The sequence below is a fragment of the Pleurodeles waltl genome, chromosome 3_2, assembly GCF_031143425.1.
Source record: "Pleurodeles waltl isolate 20211129_DDA chromosome 3_2, aPleWal1.hap1.20221129, whole genome shotgun sequence".
Classification (NCBI taxonomy): domain Eukaryota; kingdom Metazoa; phylum Chordata; class Amphibia; order Caudata; family Salamandridae; genus Pleurodeles; species Pleurodeles waltl.
Window position 1 is genome coordinate 41,734,043 of NC_090441.1, and position 22,536 is coordinate 41,756,578.

Below are 22,536 nucleotides of genomic sequence, written 5' to 3' on the forward strand. Positions count from 1 at the left end.
GTGTGTGGGAACAGTCCCTGAAATTGGACTATCTTCTTCGGTATCTGTAGGCGGGGTAGACTTATGTCTCCTAATATGATACACTACAACTGGGTGACTTACAAGAGCTAACACTTTGATTTAAACCTGTGCCTGATTTCCTGTAGAGAAGAGGCTGAGAGACCCATTTTGTCGAGTCTTGGGCAACTTCCCTTCCACACAAAATGTCATGAGGGGATAAGCATGATAGCTAGCTTCTTCCACCCCGACCATACACAGTTAAAAGCTTGGTACTTTTCTAAATATTTCACGAAAGTAACATATCTAAAACTTTGTCTGACAACTCTAATGCATTTAATGTATTTTATTTTACATTGAGAGTGAAACCTTGAAGGGACTTCTAGTCTGTAGTCTTAAAGAATCCTCTGACTTCTTACGAGAATGTGTTTTAAGATTGGAGGATCAAGGGGTGGGAGACATAAGATTTGACAAAAAACATACTTTGAGTACGTGCACCATTACAGAGGATGCAACCATACTCCACACATACACGAAGAAAAGCCTAGATAATACTTCACATGATGTTACCAATATCTGCAGAAGCATTTACAATGTGAATTGCCCAACAGGCAGGCAAATGAGAAATGGTACACAGAAGTGTCCCAAGAGATGACAAATGGGATAAAAGCTGACACACACTATGAAGATGCCAAGCACTGCCAAATGTGAAGTCAATGCAAATTACATTTCTACAATGTATTCAAGTTCAGACTGCAAGATGGAGTAAAATTCATTAGCCACTTTTAGGAGAATATGTCAAGTTTATGGATATTGCTCGGTTAATAAAAACCTTTGCAACAATAAAAAAAAATGTAAAACAAGTAAAATTACAATAGCAACGTTCATCAATTTAAAAATTAAAAGCTACAGCTGGAAGAAGAAAATTGCGTAAGGATGCAGACCGGTTTGTGAGGTGCATTTCAGATTCTAGTGTCAGGCCATTGCAGATTTAACTTGACCAATGTATTTTGAAGCAAATTCAATGGTAAGAATGCAGTATAACTATTGCAAGAATATCATCAGTAAATGTAATATCAAACCATAAAGTGCATGCTAAGTGGTCCCCAATACTTAAGTCACAGTGGGCCAGCCGTTGAGTAACATACAGATCAAACCTTAGATTGCAATCTAAGCATTCCTTTATTGCAACAGGTTCGCTGAGTATTCGAAGAGTAAAAAATATGCCAACGTGTAGGGTAGTGCATATCAAGACTTAAAATTCATGTTAAATGGTCCTTGATACTTGTTGGGCACTAAGGTGCCTGCCGTGAAGTAAACTACAGGATAACATCTTGAAATACAATCTAAGCAGCCTGCAGTGCTACGCTGTCCTTTACAGCATTAGGTTAGCTGAATATGTAATAACCAGTTGGATTGCCAAGTTGTTGCGACAGTCAAAGTGTGGAAAATCACAACGGTAGTCAGGGCCGGGAGAGTACCTAAGCTATTTGTTCTAGAAACCAATTGACCCCCCCGAACCCCTCCTAGAACCCTGTCTATGTTTAAATGGTGGTGGGTGTACTCAGTGTGTGTAACCATGATGCCCGAGTAGAGTAAGCTCTCCGTTTCCCAGCAGATCCCTAAGGTCTGGGAGCTGCTCACCGGGTGTCCCCACCAGTCTCCTCATAGGAAATAAGTGTTTTCTGAACATTAGCTTTCAAACTGGATACCACAAAGAACTCAGCCAGAAGCCTCTTCAGGAAAGGCACCGCCTTGTTAGGTGAGTGGATATAGAGAAGCGCAGTGTCTGCAGTTAGTGAGATGATATGGTTGGACCTGCCCACAGAGAATACTCCAGGGTTCCACCTCCTTATGCAATAATAGTGCCAAAGGTCCAACATCCAACGGCTAGTGCAAAGAGAAGCGGTGAAAGAAGAGTCCTGACAGGTAACCCTCTCTACAGTCCAAGTCTTCAAAATTGCACCTCCCACTCGGATGCATACCATAGGGTCAGTGTGGAGTAATTGCATCCAGTCCCTAAAAACAGGCCTGAATTCCATCCCCCGTAGCCCAACTATCAGTATTGAAGGCTTTAGATAAGTCTATCAATACAAGCACCAGTTTCCTATCATCTTCCATAGTCTCCTACAGGACACAAATCAGCCTAAAGATGTTGAAGGCCGCACTGCAGGCCAGCATGAACCCACACTGATCGTCATGTATCAGTTCCTGTATAACCCTCCCTACCTTCTAGCCAGTAGTTTACAGAGGATCTTAACACCTGAATTAAGCAGGGGTAGTGGCCAATAAGAGGCTGGGTTCTTAGGGGTGGGCCCCCCAGATTCTGCAGAGCCATAGAGTGTGATCCTGTCATTACTGGTTTCTCACCCTGCTTCGGCAGGTGCCGGTCCCTATGACCAGAGAGGACAATTCAAGTCCCTGCCCAGTTTACTGGGGGATTCCATACCACCCTCAAATAATTCCTGCATTTCTTCAAAACTTCCCATCATCCACATTAGGTGCGTCTATGTGTTCAAACTCATTACCATCTGGTGTGCCCTGGAGCAGCAGATGATGCCCTTCAAAATCCCTTCTGCTCTATGTATGATGAAATGGCACCCAGGCGCAATCCAGACAGCCCCTGGCACATGAGGAGAAAGTCACAAAGAAGAGCCGCCCTCTCCACCATTTCCCTAATTTCTGGGGCTCACTGCCCATAAAATAGGTTTCCTGGAGGAAAGCAATCTGGACCTTGTTATGCCTGAGATACAAGTGTACCCTGTACCACTTAAAGTAGTCCCTCAATCCCCTGACAGTCAGCCATCATGGAGCTAGCCAACAAAGGATCCCCTCCGAAGGAAACAACATTCCAGACCAGTATCTGCACTGGAAAAACAAACTCTACCTTCGTAACAGAGGACAAATGAAGAAAACCCAGGCAAAACAATATAACAAACCATACTGCTCGTTCATTTCTTTTGATGCTGTCAGGGCCCACAGCCTAAACCCACCCCCCCAACAACTATGGCTTACCACCACTTTTATGAAGGCCTTCTTGGTGCCCCTGGCAAAGGTTCAAAGCTGTATCAATAGCATGTGATGAAACAAACCAACGTAAAGTCCAGGGTACACTCTTGCATAGCTCCATCCACTCCCCTGGTAGGATACCCTCCAGTATCACAAGGTGCACAGAGGATATAGTCTGTCTTCATAGTTCAGGACATGAGCTACGATGACCCTTGGTGGCACAATGGCCTTGGAGGGCCCACCAACACCTGGTGTTCTCTTTCGATGACAAAAAAAAGTGACAACCCAGTAGGTCTGTGTATGTACTGATCCAGAGCTCAAAAGAGCTCTCCATCCTATTGAAATCAGCCTGCTCAGGGAACTCTAGGAGGCGGACGTTTTTTTGCATCATGATCACCTCTCCACATCTCCCGCTCAGACCTCCAGGGTCCCAGTTTTGGATGTGACTACAGCCAACTGCCTTTTAAGTGAAGCCACTTTAGTCTGAAATTCAGCAATGGACCCCTCAGCAACCCGGACCTTGTCCCATATTTTCTGTCGATCTGCGCGAAGAAGGTTCACCTGTAGTGCCAGTGTCTCAGTTTTGCCCTCCAATGCCACGCAGTGACGCCACCCCCTCTTCACTTGAATGCCCGTCAGGATGTCTGCCCAAGAGGGCTTTTCAGATGGCGGATCCGATGTTGGGTCACCATAGGGATCACCCTGTTGGGTCTGCCGCTAAGAGGCAGGTGCCTGGGTGGTCTACTGCTCCATGGTGTCCCCCAGTGGGGAACTGACTGCTTGCTCTCCCCCCATGTGGAGGCCTCAAGGGTACCCACCACCCGCACACCTCCTCCACTTGGCCAGAGTAGACACTCCTGGGCTAAGCACCCTCCACTCCAACTGGCTCCCAGACCAAGCATGGCAGGTGCTCCAGCAGAGTCCTGTGCACCACCAAGCACGGCACAATGGCCTTGGAGGGCCCACCAACACCTCGTGTTCTTTCGATGAGACAAAAAATGACAACCCAGTAGGTCTGAGCATGTCCTGGATCCAGAGCTCAAAAGAGCTCTCCATCCTATTGAAATCAGCCCGCTCAGGGAACCCCAGGAGGCGGACTTTATTGCATCAATATCACCCCTCTGCATCTCCCGCTCAGACCTCCAGGGTCCCAGTTTTGGATGTGACTACAGCCAGCTGCCTTTTGAGTGAAGCCACCTCAGTCTGAAATTCAGCAATGGACCCCTCACAGGAACCCGGACCTTGTCCCATGTTTTCTGTAGATCTGCACGGAGGAGGTTCACCTCTAGTGCCACAGTCTCAGTTTTGCCCTCCAATGCCACGCAGGGACGCCACCCCCTCTTCTCTTGAATGGCTATCAGGATGTCTGCCAGAGAGGGCTCTTCAGATGGCGGATCCGATGTTGGGTCACCATAGGCATCACCCTGTTGGGTCTGCCGCTGCGAGGCAGGCAATTGGATGGTCTACTGCTCCATGGTGTTCCCCTGTGGGGGCCGAACTGCTTACTCTCCCCCTCATGTGCGGCCTCAAGGATTACCCACCACCCCGGACCAAGCAAGGCAAGTGCTCCAGCAGAGTCCTGTGCACCACCAAGCGCTCTGTCTTAATGTTAGCAGGACTACTGCCAGCCAAGGAAGACCTCCCCTCCCCATCCCCCAAATCAACAGCAAAGGGCAGGAGCCAGTGACAAGGACCCAGTCACTTTCTAGTGTGAAGCTGAGCACTCCATAGAGTTCTGCGCTTGTCCCCAGTAGGAGCAGCAGACACAGGAGGCCCACCAGTTCTAGGCGCTGGCCCCCCACAAGCTGTGCCGTCTGATCCTCAGCACTTTCCCTAGGCTGAGGAGGAGGAGGAGGGAGGCTCTGTGCTGCGGCACTAGGCAGACCCCCGGCACCAGCACACTCATTCCTCTGGGATGAGTCTCCTGACCCACACCAGCAACAACAACGGGCCCCCACAGCCTGCGCCAGGAATGAGACAGCCTCAAAGCCACCCAAAACGAGGCAGTCAGAACATCCCCTGAAACAAACTCCAAGCGGGGCAACTCCGCTCCACTGGATTCCCCATGTTGCAGCCCACTCATCTATGGCAGCTCTCCTCGCAAAGGATTATTTGGGGGAGGGGGGTTATCTGGAGACCAAACATGGCTGGACCACTAAATCATCCACTGGACCAGAAAAGCTCCCCATTGGACGGCAGCTGGCAGCACCACACACTAGACTCTCCTCTGGAGCGCCAACGGCCCAGCGGGCCTGTGAGTTACAGTTGACACGGACCTGCCAGACGCTGAAGTCTCTCACCCCTCCAGGGGTGACTGCGTCGGTCCAAAATTACAGTCTGTTGGTTCACCCACATAGTGGCACATTGTAGGATTTTACAGGATGTTTTCCGGACCTCTGATGAGCTGCTTAGGAAGGAGACCTGTCAGCAATCTTGCTTGGCCAGGCCTCCCCCTTTTCTTTAGAGTTTTAAAAGTTAAGTCCAGTGCACTGCCTTTTCTCTTCAGAGCCTTTTTCTGGGGATTAAATGATCAGCATTTATCTATGACGACTCCCAGGTATTTGTATTCATCTACTGTCTCCAGCCGCTTCGTGGCCAGATAGCAGCTTGATGATCTTCTTCCCAAGTCTAAGAAGTACTTTGGTAATATATTAGGCTACTTGAACAAACGATGCAGGTTGCTGTACAGAGCCTTATCTACGCCTTGGCTTGGGGATTAGTTGTTCTAGCAGGTACGTCCAAACTAAATAGAAAGAACATTACCCAAAAGCTTAAATCAATTCAAATCACTCGAACTGCACCAGAAAATAAATACATCAAAAGGTCACATTATGAATTGTGAAAATGCTGCGTGTAGAACAGTGGATTTTAAAACTCTTTACAGAGGTCACATCAGATATGAAAGGGTAAAGGAGGACATATGAAATTAGGCCTTCGTTTCCTTTCTTGTTGTCCCACAATAATTTCAACTGGAATAAAATTTTGTTTTATGTTGAATCATATTTAACGTTAATTCTTACCCTGAAAAAAGTGAAGCTACTAATTGCTCAATTATGGTCACTCAAAAGCAGATTCTTGGCTTTTTCTTACACAACGTGCAACTTTTCTTTTAAATTCTCCATGTCGATCTTCCCGCCATTCTTTCTGTAAAGAAGCAATATTTCTTTAGCATTCCAATACAGCTCATAATTAGCAAAAAAGTGCAAAAAAAAAACAACACCAAACGTTTTTCATCCTTCTTAAAAGCAACAAAAATCATACTCAAATACCTCCAGCGAGAGCTGTCGACAGGGGCATAAAAAAAACGTCATTGTGGTTTTTATTAAATATATGAAGGGAACCAGGATTGGTGACAATCGTCAAGTATAAGAAAACGGATGCACATAGAATATTAAAAATTTAAGACTACACTTACCGCTGCATCAACATTTGCCGGCGAGTCACCATTGGGATCTGCTAGCATTGAAATTACACTAATCATTATGGTTTCAACTGTATGTATGGGAAGCCAACGCTCCTCAGGTTTTTCATAGCCATATTTATCTTCACCAGGCTCATGGAGAATAGAAATACATACATCGCCATTTTTATCGACTGCAAAAAAATGTAAAACAGTGTTGACAGTAGCAGTTTTGCCATGATCTGAATACATTTTACTGTAAACATGAATGAGAAAATGTACTAGCATCTGTGTAAACAGCGTAAAAGCGCTATGAATGCCATTGCGCCATGCAGTGTAGGAAAGGAGCCCCTCTTCCAATGTACTGCTTCATCTTAGCCCGATTGCCTCCTCAATAAAAAGGTCAAAGTTTCCTCCCAGCCACCCTTTCCAGCAACTTTATCAATGTAGCAAAGCCAGGACTACAACCCTAGGACGGAGAGTTTGTAGTCCTACTTCCAAATGCAACTGTTGTTGAGAACCGGCTTTAGGAGAATACTAGGTCTGGGGTTAAATCAAAGGAAAACAATGGACGTTCGCCAGAAATATTAACACCACCTAAACAGCATGACTGGAGGGAGTCATACAACCGGCGTGTCAATACAACCCAATAAAGCAACATTTGAAAACAAATAAGAAAGGTAAGTGCTGGTTATGCAGATTAAAACCGATAAACTCTTACTTGGTCTTGTTTTCGTGGTGCTGATTTACAACCAGGGTACCCATCCATGTTTCTTCCCGTGCTGTTCTGGCCTACTGAAGACCGGCTGAGGGCTGTGTTTTAAAACCTGCTGGTGGGTTGGCCCCCAATGGTGGGTCAGTCTATACAGGGAGGTTTTCGGCATGTGGCGTCTCGTGGGCTGAGATCATACCTATAAACCGCATTGAATCTAGAATCGGGGAGCATCCCTGATGTTGGTGCGGGCCGCAGTGAAAGCAGCTGCAATGCAAGGCCTAATTTCTATAGACTTCCCGTGTGCAGAAACACTAGGCCGCGTCTATTCGGATACCACCTTGGGGATGGCAAACACATCGAAAGGCCTATCTGCGATAGAAAGATTGTTGGATGGAAACTATCTTGAGTCCACATTTGTTCGTGTTTTCAATCATGTGGTATGGTATGGTGCAGGTTTGCCATACCAACTGGTGACAAGGACACATTGCACCATTTATATTCGGCTCACATTGCTGCCTTGGTCTACATGGATGAGGTGAGCATTTTGGCATTTGCTTTTACCTGTATTTTCCTTTGGGATAGCAACTCACCTCGTGTTCATATGAATAGGAATGGTGCACCTCCTCCATTTATGGACACCCTCGGTATTCCACCTTTGAGCTGAGAACAGTGGCATGAAGCTTCTGAAGGTTATTTAGAAGCCACTGACGGGGACATTTTTACATCCAAGAAGAAAATAACAAGTTACTTACCTTCGGTAACGCCTTAACTGGTAGAGACTCTACCTAGCTGCAGATTCCTTAACTTAGAATAACCCCTAGGTGTCAGATTCGTTCCGAACATTTTTCTAAGCAGTCCTACTGCGAACAGCTAGGCGGTGTCGATCAGCTCTGTGTTGGTGTCATAGGTGTCATCCACGCAAGAAGTGGAGTGCACACTGTGCCTATACAGGTGCCCCCCCAGTGTACTGACCTTAGTTTTGTGACTACTTTTCACACCAGAAGCACAGAGCTATATTGAGGTATTGTGACCAGTGTGCCAAAGTGACGTCCTCAAGGACCTCTTAAAATAGAAATCAGTTTGCAGAAAGGGAAGAATGGAGGGCCAGTAAGGAATCTGCGGCTAGACAGTCTCAACCAGACAAGCTGTTACAGAAGGTTAATAACCTGTTCATCTGATAGACTAACTGAAGGTTCCTTACCTTAGGATAGGTACCCAAGCAATACTTCTCCAGAGGAGAGTCAGCAAACTGGTAAGACTAGAGAGTCCTGGAGGACTAAACGGCCAAACTGCGTATCATGATGTACCGGACTGTCGAGAGAGTATTGTTTGACAAACACGTGCAATGCCCACATGGCTGCCTGACAGATGTCCAGGACTGGGTCTCCATGAGCTGGCGCAGTGGCTTCTGCTTTGGCTCTAGTGGAGTTAGCACACAAGCACTCAAGGGATTACTTCTTGTGTGGAGCAGATTTTGCACAACCCATCTGGAGATAGTTCTCTTATGTACTGCTTTCCCTTTCTTTGCTCCAGCAAACCCAACAAATACATTAGTCATCATTTCAGATGTATTTATTATGTGCTCAAAACAGAATGCTCTTTGTGGGTCCAGGCAGTAGAGTCTCTGCTATTTCTTGGAGAGGTGAGGTGGAGCACAGAAGGTCGGCAGTGTGATATTCTGGCCGAGGTGAAAGGGTGTCACAATCTTAGGGACCAATGAGGCTCAGGTCTTAAGGACCAGTTTGTTTGGAAAGAAAGTGGTATAGTGGTATACAAAGGGTGGACTAAGAGCACTTGCGGTTTACTAACAATTCTGGTGGAGATAATAGCCACTAGAAAATCTGTTTTGATAGTAAGCAATCCAGTGTGCAACTGGGCATGAGATCGACAGGTGAACACAAAAGGTTAAGACTAAGATCCCATTGGAACATGACGAGAGCTGCAGGTTGGGAGATATGGGCTGTAAATCTTTCATGAAAGGTGCCACATTGGGTGACTTGAACAGGGAAGGTTGACCCAGCAATGATAAGAACGCATAGATGGCTGAAGGGTACTCTGTGCCCAAAGCAAGCTCTGCTGGCCGAGGGACAGTCCAAACAAAAAACTTCAGATAAGGGTGCAGACAGAAAATCAATCAATTTGGCCTAATACCAAGCCACACATTTGCCGCTTTGGCAGGGGTAAACAGTCTTTGGGTTTGTTGAGTGACGCCTGGCTTCACATACTTTGGGTGGCTGATTGAAAATATCAGTTGTCACCACTTAATGTCCACACATGCAAGTGGAGAACACACAGGTTGGGTGCAGGGACATGCTTTGCTGTGACAGGAAACCCTCCCGAAGAGACAGCCTGATTGGAAAACGGAGGCTCATGCTCAGGAGTTTGGGATACCATTCTCTCCATGCCCAATCCCGGGCCACTACGGTGACTTGGATGCAGTCGGCTCCAATCTTCTTGATAACTTGAGGCAGGAGTAGTATCAGCAGAAGGCATACAGGAGATCAGAGTCCAACTCGAGACAAAACGTGTCTCCAGCAGAACCGCCTTGGAAACTCCAATATGCAGAAATTCTGACACTATGTTCTCTGCAGTGACAAACACATCTAACCAAGGTTCTCCCTAGTTGTAAAGGAGACCATGCACCCCCTCTGGGTGAAGATGCTAATTAGAATAGCGAGGCATCGATGACTGAGTCAGTCCACCCTGGCGTTCAGAGATCCGACCAGGGAAATCTCCAGATGTTCCAGTCATGTCAAGATGTGCAGAGCTGCCCAATGCAGGACCCACAACCCCACCCCACCCCACCCTGTTTCTTGCAATACCACATGGCAGTGCTGTTGGCCATGAACACCTGATCCAGCTTCCCTCTATGGATGGAAGGAAGCCTTTCAATACAAAGCCTATCACTCTCAACTGCAATAGGCTGATGTGGGGTTGAAACTCTGCCGGAGACCAGTCTCTTCTGATCTCCATCTCTCCCGGATGGCTGCCTCAACCCAGGAGTGATGCACCAGGGTGGGGAAGGAAGAGGGGTTTGCGATGACCTAATCAAGCAAAATGCTCGTGACCCACGGTGAACTGAAGGTAATGACTTTGGGCTGGCAGGGCAGGAATATGCGTCCTAGAAGTCCAATGTTATCATCCAGTCTCTGGAATCCAGGGCAGGCAAAACTTGAGCCAAAATCTACATTTTGAACCATTGCCTTTTAAGGAAGTAGCTGAAGGGGCTCAGACCTGGAATATGGGCAAGTCATCTACCGTTTTTTGGCATCGGAAGGTTGTAGAAATAGCAACCATGTCCAACTTCTGATGCTGGTATCCTCATGATCGCCTCCCTTGGCCAAAATAGGATGTATTTCATGTTGCAAAAATGAAAAGTGGCCCTCCCTCAGCTGATGTGAGGACAGAGGAATGTCAGGTGAGGAATCCGTGAAGGGTAGTGCATAACACCGCTCAATGTGGCATCTGAATGCCTCTGACAACGCAATCACTCTGCCAAGTGAGTCAGTCATATCCAGTCCACAGCATATGGTGAAGTTTGCTGCGTTTCTGCAATCAGCAATTGCTTGGGAGAGTATGGCCCTGGTCGACTCTGAAACCATAGGGAGGACTTGCTCAAATGAATCTCAGAGTTTGGGACTATCAATCCAATAAGCATGTGGTGTTCACTGACCGCAGTGGAAGAGTAGTGGAAGAAAAAATACTTTTGCCAAAGGTATATATCCTCTTAGATTCCCTTACCGGTGTAGTCGGGAATGCAGCAGGGTTAACTTAGGAAGTAAAGGCCTGGACCACCAAGCTTGGATGGGTGGTGTGCTGGGAGAAGGCGGCGGAAATAGAATAACTATAGTGATCCTCAGATCCCCTCCAATCATAATCCTTACAGGGCCTTTCTGAGAAATTTTCAGCCTGTTTTGGTTCAGTCATCACTGGCTCGGCTCCGTATCCGAGCTCAGAATTATGACATGATCGACCCGACTGATGCAGAGGGTGACTTCACTGGCGAAAAAAGTTGAAGGCCCTCAGAGCCATGGGGCACAAAGGAGCTCCAGAGGAGTCCAGCTGCCCAAAATTATGGAGCATGGCCTCACAAAGCTATTTAAGTTCGTCGGAGGCCGCTCCGGGTTGCGCAGAGTGGACCCAGGCTCATGCTTCACAGGAACGACATGGGAGTGGGACTTTGACTTGGTCTGGAGTGGAGAAGTCTAACAACGTTTTGACTTCTTGGACTTGTTTGTAGGACTTACCCAGTGAAGTCTTGGAGAGGACAATGACCAGCTGCAACAACTCAGAGAGCAGTCCCAGAGCTTCATGGGTCACACTCTGATCGCCTTTGGATGCATAGCCTTGCACTCTGTAAAAGCCCTGGAGTCCTGATCCGATTCTCTGCACTAAAAGCAAACCAAGTGGGGTCTGTCACAGACATCTGCCTGTGACAGGCACTACAAGGCTTAAATCCTACAGGTTTCTTTGAAGACCTAGGATTAGAAAGTGGAGAAAAAAGGCTCACTGGGTAAAGTGTTGACAAGAGTGTTAAAAAATGTAAAAACAAAACAAAAACAATCCAGTCCAAAATTTACTGAGGGAAGCACAATCCGGATCAGCACTGTTGTCACAGAAAAGGAGGCACGGAGGTCAGCTCGCAGGGGTGGTGCTTATATATGCACTGTATACCCCACTTCAGATGGGGACCACTCCAAGTCCAAGCCCATCAATGCTAACTAGCAGGGACTGCTCGGAAACATTTTTAGCTCAAGTCTGAGGCCTGGGGAATATTCTAAGGCAAGGGATCTGAGGCTAGAAGTCTTAGTTAGACCGGGGGTCGCCAACCTTTTCTACAATAAGAGCTACGTATATTCAATGAAAATCAACAGGAGCTACTATTATTAGTGTTGAAATAGTGAGCAGACAAGACACAATCGTATATCAGCGGCCACACAGCACAAGATTATCAGGAGTGCCCATCTCAGTGCAGCAGGCAGACTGGCAGTACTGTATATAAAAAAAATAAAAGGCTTCATCAATTTGGAATGCCGACAGCCACAGCAGCAATTCCCCCAGCACCAAGAGAACAATATTTGTAATAAGTCTCCTCAAACACTGCATGATTTGTCACTCAAATATCAGCTTTAAATATATTTTAGAAATCCATTTTTCTCATAACATCACTTTATAAGCATATGCTTTCAGAATACAGGCTTTTCAATCTAAGGAAATATTAATTCAACCAAGCAAAACTCCTAATTTAGTAGGATGGACTCCATACAGGAGAGCTTCTTACAGGGAGCTGGCGAGCTACCAGTAGCCCACGAGCTACTCATTGGAGAAGCCAGAGTTAGACACTGCTAAGTTGTAATTTAGCCTCGGAAGGAAAGTCTATTTTGAAAAACATTACTTTGTGGAGCGTTGTTGTGCATGCTGATATTGTCAGGGAAAGTGTGGACGAGCATGCTTCACTTTTAAAAACTCTGGATAAGAGATTTAACCCTAAAAAGAATGTGTTAGTGCAAGGTCACAAATTCCTGCAGAGGGCACAGTTCGCAGGAAAATCTGCTGATTTTACGGGACCTTGGCGAACGCTGGCTGCTGCATGTGTTTATTGTGATTAAGGATGAGATCATTAGAGATCAACTGAAAAAACACTGCAGCAGCTGGATGAGGGACTGTGTGCTGACAAGGAAAACTTTGTTCTGGTAGTGTGTCTGTGTGATTGTGATGTAGCAGAAGCGTCATCGGTAAGTATTCTAAGAAAACAAAATCATCCTTATTGTTATGTAGTCATGATGGGTCAAAATGTCAAGATAATGGCTGACTCTAGGTCGGCTTTAACACTGATCAGTGAGGAAGAACTTGCAAGGCTGAATACGGTACAACTTCAAAGTATCAATATTAAAATGTATGCGTATGGAGGGAAAAGAGTAGAGGTTGTGAGTAAGTGTTGCCAAGATAACAGTGCATGTTGCCAAGGATGGGTCCAATTTGTTGGGTTTAAAAAATCTGGGCAAATTAAACATGATTTGGATCCTGAGTACCCTGATCAACTAATTTCCAGTAAAAGTTTGTTGACTAAATGGTAGGGGGGGAGGGAGCTAAACTGACAAGTGTCTTAAAGATTGTCCTGTATTATGTGAACTGGATGAAAGTAGATTGGTAGATTACCTTGAGGTGCTCACGAATGAGCTTAGAAAATTGAGGGGTTCTCAACACAGCATTGCTGTGAAGAACAGTTATGGATACCATTTGGTTTGACGTCCACTTCCTTTGTGTTTTAAAGAATGATGAAAAAATTGTTCGATAAAACTGATGGCACGGTGTGCTTCTAGGATGACATCCTCCTATATGGGAGAGATGTATCTGATCACAACCAAAAGCTGAGTATAGGCTTGAATTTCAGCGAGAACAGAGGGTTGACTCAGAGTAGGCAAGTGCAAACCTATGCTGTGTGGTGTGGACAACTTGGGTCATCATGTTTCAGTTAATGCTCCCTAACCAAAGAGGAAACTGTTCGAAGGGGAAGAGAGGGCACCTGCTCCAGGAGATAAAGAACAACCTGGGCCTTTCCTGGGACTTGTTGAATATTAAGCTAAGTTTGTAAAAATGTTTGCTGCCAAAACTGTAGTATTACACACACTTTTAAAGCAAACCCAAAATTACCAGTGGACTGATAAGTGTGATAGTGTGTTCGCCCAAAAAAACGAGAGAAGTGGTTTCTACCTGTCCCCTCAAGCCGTTTGACACCAAAGATATTAGTATCATCATGTCTAAGTTTAAGTGCAGTACTGTTACAGAAAATAGCACAGGGAAATGAGGAAATCATTGATTTTGCCTCTAGTGGAGCTAAGGTTATTCACTCTACAAATGAGGCGGCTCTTGGCATGTGGCTGGGTAACATTTTCCGAATTTTGTGTGGGCTAGCAAACTTGTTTTAGGTAGAGATCTGTTCAGTACTCAGGGTGGTAGAAGTGTGACACCACGTGCTGCCACGCGGCAGTATTGTTTACAGGAGTATGGATACAAGATCACCCGGAGGGACCGCGTCAACCAGACAGGAGGAGGCATCGCCATCGTCCACAAGAACACCATCCGCATCACGACCAACTCCGACGACACCCTCACAGCCGCTGAACATCTTCACTTCCAGATACACACCGACCCCAAGACCACACTCAGAGGCACCCTCCTCTACAGGCCCCCAGGACCCCACACACAATTCAGCGAAGACATCGCAGACTTCATCAGCCCACACGCCCTCCCCTCCGCTGACTACATCCTCGTAGGGGACCTCAACTTCCACCTGGAGAACAACAACGACAACACCACCACCACCCTGCTGGACAACCTCGCCAACCTCGGACTCAAGCAACTGGTGAACACCCCCACCCACTACGCCGGACACACGCTTGACCCAGTCTTCTCCTCCAGCAAGTACATCTCCTTCAGCCACTCCACTGGACAGACCACAGCTGCGTCCACTTCAGCTTCAGAAAAACCACAACTCACCACCACCCACAACAGGCTCCCCGCAGGAGCTGGAACAAGATCACCACCGACCAGCTCTCCACATCACTGAGCCAGAACCCTCCCGCCAGCTCAGCGGACCCCAACCAAGCAGCCAACAACCTCACACAGTGGATCACCAACTGCGCTGACAACCTCGCACCTCTGAAAACCCATCCCATCAGGCCCAACAGCAAGAAAGCCTCCTGGTTCAACAACGACCTCAAGAACTCCAAGAAGAACTGCCACACCCTCGAGAAAGCCTGGCGAAAAAACCCGACTACAGACAACATGACCGCCCTCAAGCACGCCTCCCGCAAACACCACCAGCTGATCCACACCACCAAGAAGACAGCATTCAAAGAACGACTAGACAACAATGCACACAACAGCAAGGAACTCTTCAGCATCGTCAAAGAGCTCTCCAACCCCAGCACCGGAAACAACGACATCACTCCCTCTCAAGACCTCTGCGACTCACTCGCCTCGTTCTTTCACCGCAAGATCGCCGACATACACAACAGCTTCGGCGCACAGACCACGCACCCAACCACCAAACCGACGCCCCCCAACACCACCCTCCGCACCTGGACCCCGGTCAGCACCGAAGACACCATCCATACGATGAACACCATCCATTCCGGATCACCAACCGACCCATGCCCCCACCACGTCTTCAACAAGGCCGACTCCGTCATCGTACCCCATCTCCGGGACATCATCAACTGCTCCTTCAACACCGCCACCTTCCCGGAGAGCTGGAAGCATGCCGAACTCAGCGCCCTCCTGAAGAAACCATCAGCAGACCCCACCGACCTCAAGAACTACCGCCCCATCTCGCTCCTCACGTTTCTGGCCAAAGTCATCGAGAAGACAGTCAACAGACAGCTAGCCGACTTCCTCGAGACTAATGGATCCCTCGACCACTCGCAGTCCGGCTTCCGAGCCAACCACAGCACCGAGACCGCCCTCATCGCAGCCACTGACGACATCCGAGCCCTGCTCGACAACGGGGAAACAGCGGCCCTCATCCTCCTGGACCTCTCCGCAGCGTTCGACACTGTCTGCCACCGCACCCTAGTGCAGCGCCTCAGCAACATCGGAATCTAAGAGAAGGCACTAGAGTGGATCATCTCGTTCCTCGCCGGAAGAACCCAGAGAGTCCGCCTCCCCCCGTTCAGATCCGAGGCCACCGAAGTCATCTGCGGCGTACCACAAGGATCATCACTCAGCCCCACCCTCTTCAACGTCTACATGAGCCCCCTCGCAGCCATCGCACGCCAACACAAACTCAACATCATCTCCTACGCCGACGACACCCAGCTGATCCTCTCCCTCACCAACGACCCAGCCACCGCCAGAACCAACCTGCACGAAGGGATGAAAGACGTAGCCGAGTGGATGATGAACAGCCGCCTGAAACTGAACTCAGACAAGACGGAAGTCCTCATCCTTGGATCATCACCCTCTGCCTGGGACGACTCCTGGTGGCCCCATGCCCTGGGCAGCGCACCCAAACCAACGGACCACGCACGCAACCTGGGCTTCATCCTGGACTCCTCCCTCTCGATGACCAGACAAGTCAACGCCGTCTCATCATCATGCTTCAACATCCTACGCATGCTACGAAAGATCTTCCGATGGATCCCCACCGAAACCAGGAAGACAGTCACCCAGGCACTCGTCACCAGCCGACTGGACTACGGTAACACCCTCTACACCGGAACCACGGCCAAACTACAGAAAAGACTCCAACGAATCCAGAACGCCTCCGCACGCCTCATCCTTGACATCCCCAGACACAACCACATCTCCGGACACCTGAGAGACCTGCACTGGCTCCCCGTCAGCAAGAGAATCACGTTCCGTCTCCTCACCCACGCACACAAGGCCCTCCACGACCTGGGCCCCAGGTACCTCAACAACCGCCTGACCTTCTACACTCCCACCCGCCAGCTACGATCGACCAGCCACGCCCTCGCCGCCGTGCCAAGCATTAGAAAAGCCACCATGGGAGGAAGATCCTTCTCCTACCTGGCAGCCAAGACTTGGAACTCCCTCCCCATCCACCTCCGTCTGACCCAAGACCACCTCTCCTTCAAGAAACAACTCAAGACCTGGCTGTTCGAGCAGTAGTGGTTCCCCCTCCCCCAGCGCCTTGAGACCCTCTGGGTGAGTAGCACGCTTTACAAATCTCTTGATTGATTGATTGATTATGTGGCGGTTTGAAGAATCTTGTTGCTGATTGTTTCTCTAGGTTGCCATCAAAGGTGGAAATGGTCGCTGCTGGGGAGGATGAAGACCTTGAGATGGTGTGGACACTTTTTGGTCATGTTACCAAAGAGTTATCAGTTATTAATGATGTGTTGAGGCGATGTGAATTGTTGGTTGTGCTACAAGGTCTACAAAAGGGCGTTTTGAATTCTGTCCACAAGGGACATGTTAGCACTCATGCCATGAAGCATAGGGTCAGGGAAGATTTCTGGTGGTCCGTGCTGACAAAGCCATACAAAAGATTACAACCTATGTTTGAGTGATCAGACGCAGTTGAGCATACCATTGGCCGAGCTTCTTGTGGTATGTGCTGACAATCTATAAAATAAGTTGGCTTTGGATATTTGGGGTGTTGGGTGGACCTCAGAAGTATGACCTAGTACTGCTGGATTTTTTATCAAAGTGTCCTCAAATAAAATATGTTGGCAACGTCAGTACACTTGTAGTTATTGATTTTCTCAATGAGGTGTACATCAGGGTGTTCCCTGGAATACATTTTAACAGATGATGTCATCCAACTAATTCTTAAAGAGTGTTGCTATCAGGCATCCCAGCACATCTTTGTGCTATCCCCTCAGCAATGGTCTGGTTGAAATCAAGTGATTAAAGATTAACTGCAATAGGCACTTAACGTGAACCAGAAAGAGGGCATAAAGGAGCCTTTGTGGGTGTACAGGACAACACTGCATATGAGCATGGCGGCATCTTGCTTCACTCGGCTGAGGGGAAGAGTGGCCGGTACGCAGTTGTACAGAGAATGAATGGGTCAGAAGCTGGTAGATGGGGATAAACTGGGCAGGGCGATGCATGTGCGTAATTCTGTGCAGAGTAAATATGTAACTAATAGATCTAGTAGGGAGTGATTTGTGAAGGTTGGTGATTTAGTTGTTTTAAGAAACCTGTTTTCACTTGGAAATGATTGGTACGCTTTGTAGTGCCTAAACATATCAAGGAGGTAGCAAAATACTTGATGTTGGATGATGACAGAGTGTGGTACAAATGTGTGGTGTCTGTGGTACTAGAGACCAAATACTCTTTTGTGTGCAGTAAATTGGTATTTGTGGGGTGTCTCATCCACACTCCACACAGGAAAATGATTCACAGGCACAACCCGGCACAGGAAAGAGTAACCCAAACACATTTAAAGGATAGGTTTGTGTGAATTGGGAGGTACATGCATTGTTGTTGGTTTGATTTAATAGTTTATATGTTTGTACAAAGTACAGTTTAGATATACTTTTGTTAGGAAGGAAAGGGGATATGTGGGGAACGTGCATCTAATGTATTAGAATGTAGGGAACTCTGTTGGGGTTTCAGAGGTTAGTAGTTGTTGCTGGGACTGAGGCACTGCTGGTTGTACAGATTAAAGGGGGTGAACACTTACCTGGTCTCCTCTTCCTATTGGTTGCTTACCTGAAACTACAGTTTCACAGTTTTGGTATTTTCCATTGATTCAAATGCCTGAATTGTTCTGCATCTTGAAGCTGGGTCTCCCCAATACACAATGTATAAAAATGCACTTGTTTAACATTGCTCAGCCAATCAGTCTGTGCTGTCGCTATCCCTCGTATGTGTCCTCAACTGGCTAATGAGATGGAGAGACTGAGCTACACTCCCTACTCCATAGCTCTAATTTTCTATGCAACAAGTGTAGCATAAAATAACCCTCACACTGGGGTAGGAAGTGGAAGGAGTGAAAGATTCTAATGCTGGATAGCTGTACAATCATGAAAAAACCCAAAACCGATGAAGAAATGTATGAGGCTCATCCTTAAACAGATTTTGCTGCTCCCACTGTTCCTCAGCAACTTCAGATAGTGTCTGGACATCTACACAGCAGTGTTTCATAAACCTTTACCAATGCTCTCCAAGTGGTACACCAGTAAAAAGCACTGCTATAGCAGCAGTGCTCATATTTAAACTTTGGCATAGCAAAATGGTAATGCATACTGTCATCTAGTGCAGAATCCCCCACTTCAAAAGGAACTGCCCGTTGCTAGCTTCACCAAAAGCATAACAAGCACAAGGAATTCCAATAGGTCCATCCTATGAATGCAAGAGCCTTGTGTGTGAATGATGGGGTTAAGCACTGAATAAATCACCACACTAGCAATCTGTCACTAATATCTGCACTCATGCATCCATTCACAGACTCATTCTTGCATTGACCCTACAAACTCAGCAAACAATGCAAGATAGAAGAAAAGAGGCAGAAATAAAGAAAACATGCTGCTGTTTAAACACAGCAGGCATATGGCATATGCTTGCAATAACAAAACTAAACAGCAGCGGGTATCTGTCTTGCAAAGGTATTTTAAATAGTCTATCATTGATTACATTTTCCAGCTTGGCCATCACATTTGGAACTAACACCTAGACATCTTTGAATGGCAAAGCAATGACACCATGAACAACAGCATTCTATAACGGTCTCCTGGTTCAGAGGAAGTGGGCATGTGAGATGAGGTGCACTGAAAATGTAAAAAAAATAATGCAAGCAACCTTTTAGCACTGCCGGGAAAGCTGTAGTAGCATCTTAAACATTAAATTAAAAAGAGGAGAAGCAAAAAAAATTAAAGAGCATTATTAAAATGAGCTAACTGAAAACTAAAGGACTGGCTAACCAGCCCGGACACTAAAGCACACTCATTTTCAGGTGGATGTATATGTGATCAGAAAATCCAGTCATTCACAGGGCAAGAGAGCATACGACTGATACCCAATGGCAGTACACTGTTACGGATAGAAACAGTTAAGTGACATACATCTTCCTAAAAATAATAAAAAAGAAAAGAAAAATAATCAGGGTCAAATCATTAGGTGTATCATGGATTATAGCTGCTCAGATGAAGAAATCAGAACAGGCCTTAGAAAGAACTGGAGGATCATTAGAAAGATCAAGACTTGAAAGAATGGGTGACTGAACATCCAAGGATAACCTATATAAAAACACTATCTTTGAAAGACTTGCTAGTCAAAAGCTATCTGCCCTCGCAAGGAAGTGGAACAAGAAGCTGGCTCCAAACGGAAGGTTTTGTCAAATGCACGAATTCTGCTGGTACGGTAAGAGTATGACTGAGATCAAATGTTTTGATGGATCCGTGAGGAGGATCAGGAACCGGATATCATGTGAAACCCCATTTGTTGTTTACATCTTAGAATGTACATGTGGCAAAAAGTACATTGTCGCACTGTAAACAAACTGAAACTACGCATATTGCAATATTTAAGACCAATAGCAAATACAGACTACTCCTATGTTATTTTTGAAGAAAAAAACTAAATAGGTCGAGCTCAATGCTCCAGTGTCCTGTCAGCAGGAGCCGGAAAAATGAACTGAGGTAACTGCCTTTCTCTAAGCATGATGGGATACTGGAGGAATGGCTGTTCTTAAAGCCACAGTCTCCTTTTTCTTCATTAATAATGGCAGCCTATGGGCTACACTGCCCTGCACTCCATCATTGTTTTGCAATATAAAAAGGTATGTGAAGGATTTTTTTCTGCAAAAGGTTTAACTCATTCATGCATTTGAATGCATGCGTCTTAACCTTTTCCCTTTTTAAAGCACAGTGGATGAAGAATTTTGGACACTGTAGCCTTTCCTCTAGGCTGCATATGGACATTAAGTGACTTTGCAGGCCTTCCTGAAGTAAGATAGACACTTAAGAAGTCATATTGGAAAAAGTGCTCCGGGGTCCCCGCAGGCAGGCAGAACTATTCAACGCTTAGGACTATACATGGAAATACCCTACGAGAGAATAATGAGGTACTTTAAAGGGTCAGATTTCTTTGCGGCACTTCGCACTTTACTTCTTGATAGGATGGCAACAGTGAAAGATAGAAAACCATTTGCTTCAGTGAATGTAAATAATTGTGATATCAATAAGTTAAACCTATGATAAGCATTTTACTAAGAAAAAGCACATTATCAAAAGAAGTACTGTACTAAAAAATAAGTGAATTTTAGTAAATGTTCATGTGCTAATAGTAAAAGAGAGGAAATTACTTGCTGTAGCGAATGTAAATAATCCTGATATTAAGTCAAGCTTATGATAAGCATTTAATTAAGAAATAGTATTTTATCAAGAGAAGTACCGTATCAAAAAGTGAGTGAATTCATGCAAATGATCATGTGATTCTATAAACTGTAGCTCATTACAAGGTCATTATATGATCTGGATTCTCATACTGCCATGAGGAGGATTGATTGAATAGGACTAGCTCTGCATGGTTACACAAGTGGTTTGTGTGTGTTTATATCTTTAAGAGAAGATGTAGACAAAAATTAGGTAATCACTTTAAATCTATGTTTTGCACTGCACTATGGGATGGCCCAGTCAAAGGCTTTTTGCCAAAAGGCGTAGGCCAGGCTTTTTTTTGTGGCACCTCGCACTTTAATGAATGAAACGCTGAATCCCTTTTGAAAAGCAACTAGTCGAACTGGATTTGTGGCATCTCTCAGAACAAAATTGCCATTTCGGCTCCATTGCGCATGGGCGTTGACTCCATCTTAGATTGTTTTCCCCGCAGAGGGTGAGGTAGGAGTTGTGTATATAGTAATAATGCCCATGCAATGGAGTAAGTATGTTCACATAATGTGACAAAGTATTATATTTACAAATTTACGAGTTTAACTTTGATCAACTTACACCGGCTACAAGCTCCCGGGGAGGTGGGAGGGCGCATTTGAATCTGCAGCGTCTCATGCCACGAACAGATGTACACTAGGTAAGTGATATTTTCCGTTCGATGGCATGTGTAGCTGCAGATACACATGCTGTGCATAGACTAGTAAGCAGGTATCTCCCCAAAAGCGGTGGTTTAGCCTGTAGGAGTTGAAGTTGTTTGAAATAAAGTTCTTAGTACTGCTTGTCCTACTGTGGCTTGTTGTGTTGTTAACACATCCTCGCAGTAATGTTTAGTGAATGTATGAGGCGTAGACCATGTGGCTGCCTTACAGATTTCGGTCATTGGTATATTTCCTAGAAAGGCCAAGTGGCGCCTTTCTTTCTAGTGGAGTGTGCCTTTGGTGTAATAGGCAGTTCTCTCTTAGCTTTAACATAACAGGTTTGAATACATTTCACTATCCATCTGGCAATGCCTTGTTTGGATATTGGATTTCCTGTATGAGGTTTTTGGTAAGCTACAAACGATTGTTTTGTTTTGCGAAACTGTTTGGTTCTATCAATGTAGTACATTAGAGCTCTTTTTATGTCTAATGTATGTAATGCTCATTCAGTTACACAGTCTGGTTGTGGAAAAAACACTGAGAGTTCCACAGTTTGGTTTAAGTGGAACGGTGATATAACTTTTGGCAAAAATTTGGGATTTGTACGTAGAACCACTTTATGTTTGTGTATTTGTATAAAGGGTTCCTATATGGTAAAGGCTTGTATTTCACTTACTCTTCTGAGTGATGTGATAGCTATTAGGAAGGCTACTTTCCAAGTTAAGTATTGCATTTCACAAGAGTGCATGGGTTCGAATGGTGGACCCATGAGTCTTGTTAATACAATAGTGAGGTTCCACGAAGGAACTGGTGGTGTTCTCGGTGGAATGATCCTTTTTAGACCCTCCATAAAAGCTTTTATGACTGGGATCCTAAATAGTGAAGTTGAATGTGTAATTTGCAGATAAGCTGAAA

At 46.0% G+C, this 22,536-nt stretch overlaps 1 protein-coding gene across 1 annotated transcript in view; it reads right to left on the reverse strand.

Moving 5' to 3' along the window:
* UBE2G1 (ubiquitin conjugating enzyme E2 G1) overlaps positions 1-22,536 on the reverse strand; it is a 296,237-nt gene that overhangs the window by 13,637 nt on the left and 260,064 nt on the right. The window contains exons 4-5 of the mRNA XM_069226696.1: positions 6,422-6,600; positions 6,027-6,150 (exon numbers count right to left, since the gene is read on the reverse strand). Of these exons, the coding sequence (XP_069082797.1) occupies positions 6,064-6,150; positions 6,422-6,600 (266 nt within the window). The 3' untranslated portion in view covers positions 6,027-6,063. The remainder of the gene's footprint in view (positions 1-6,026; positions 6,151-6,421; positions 6,601-22,536) is intronic.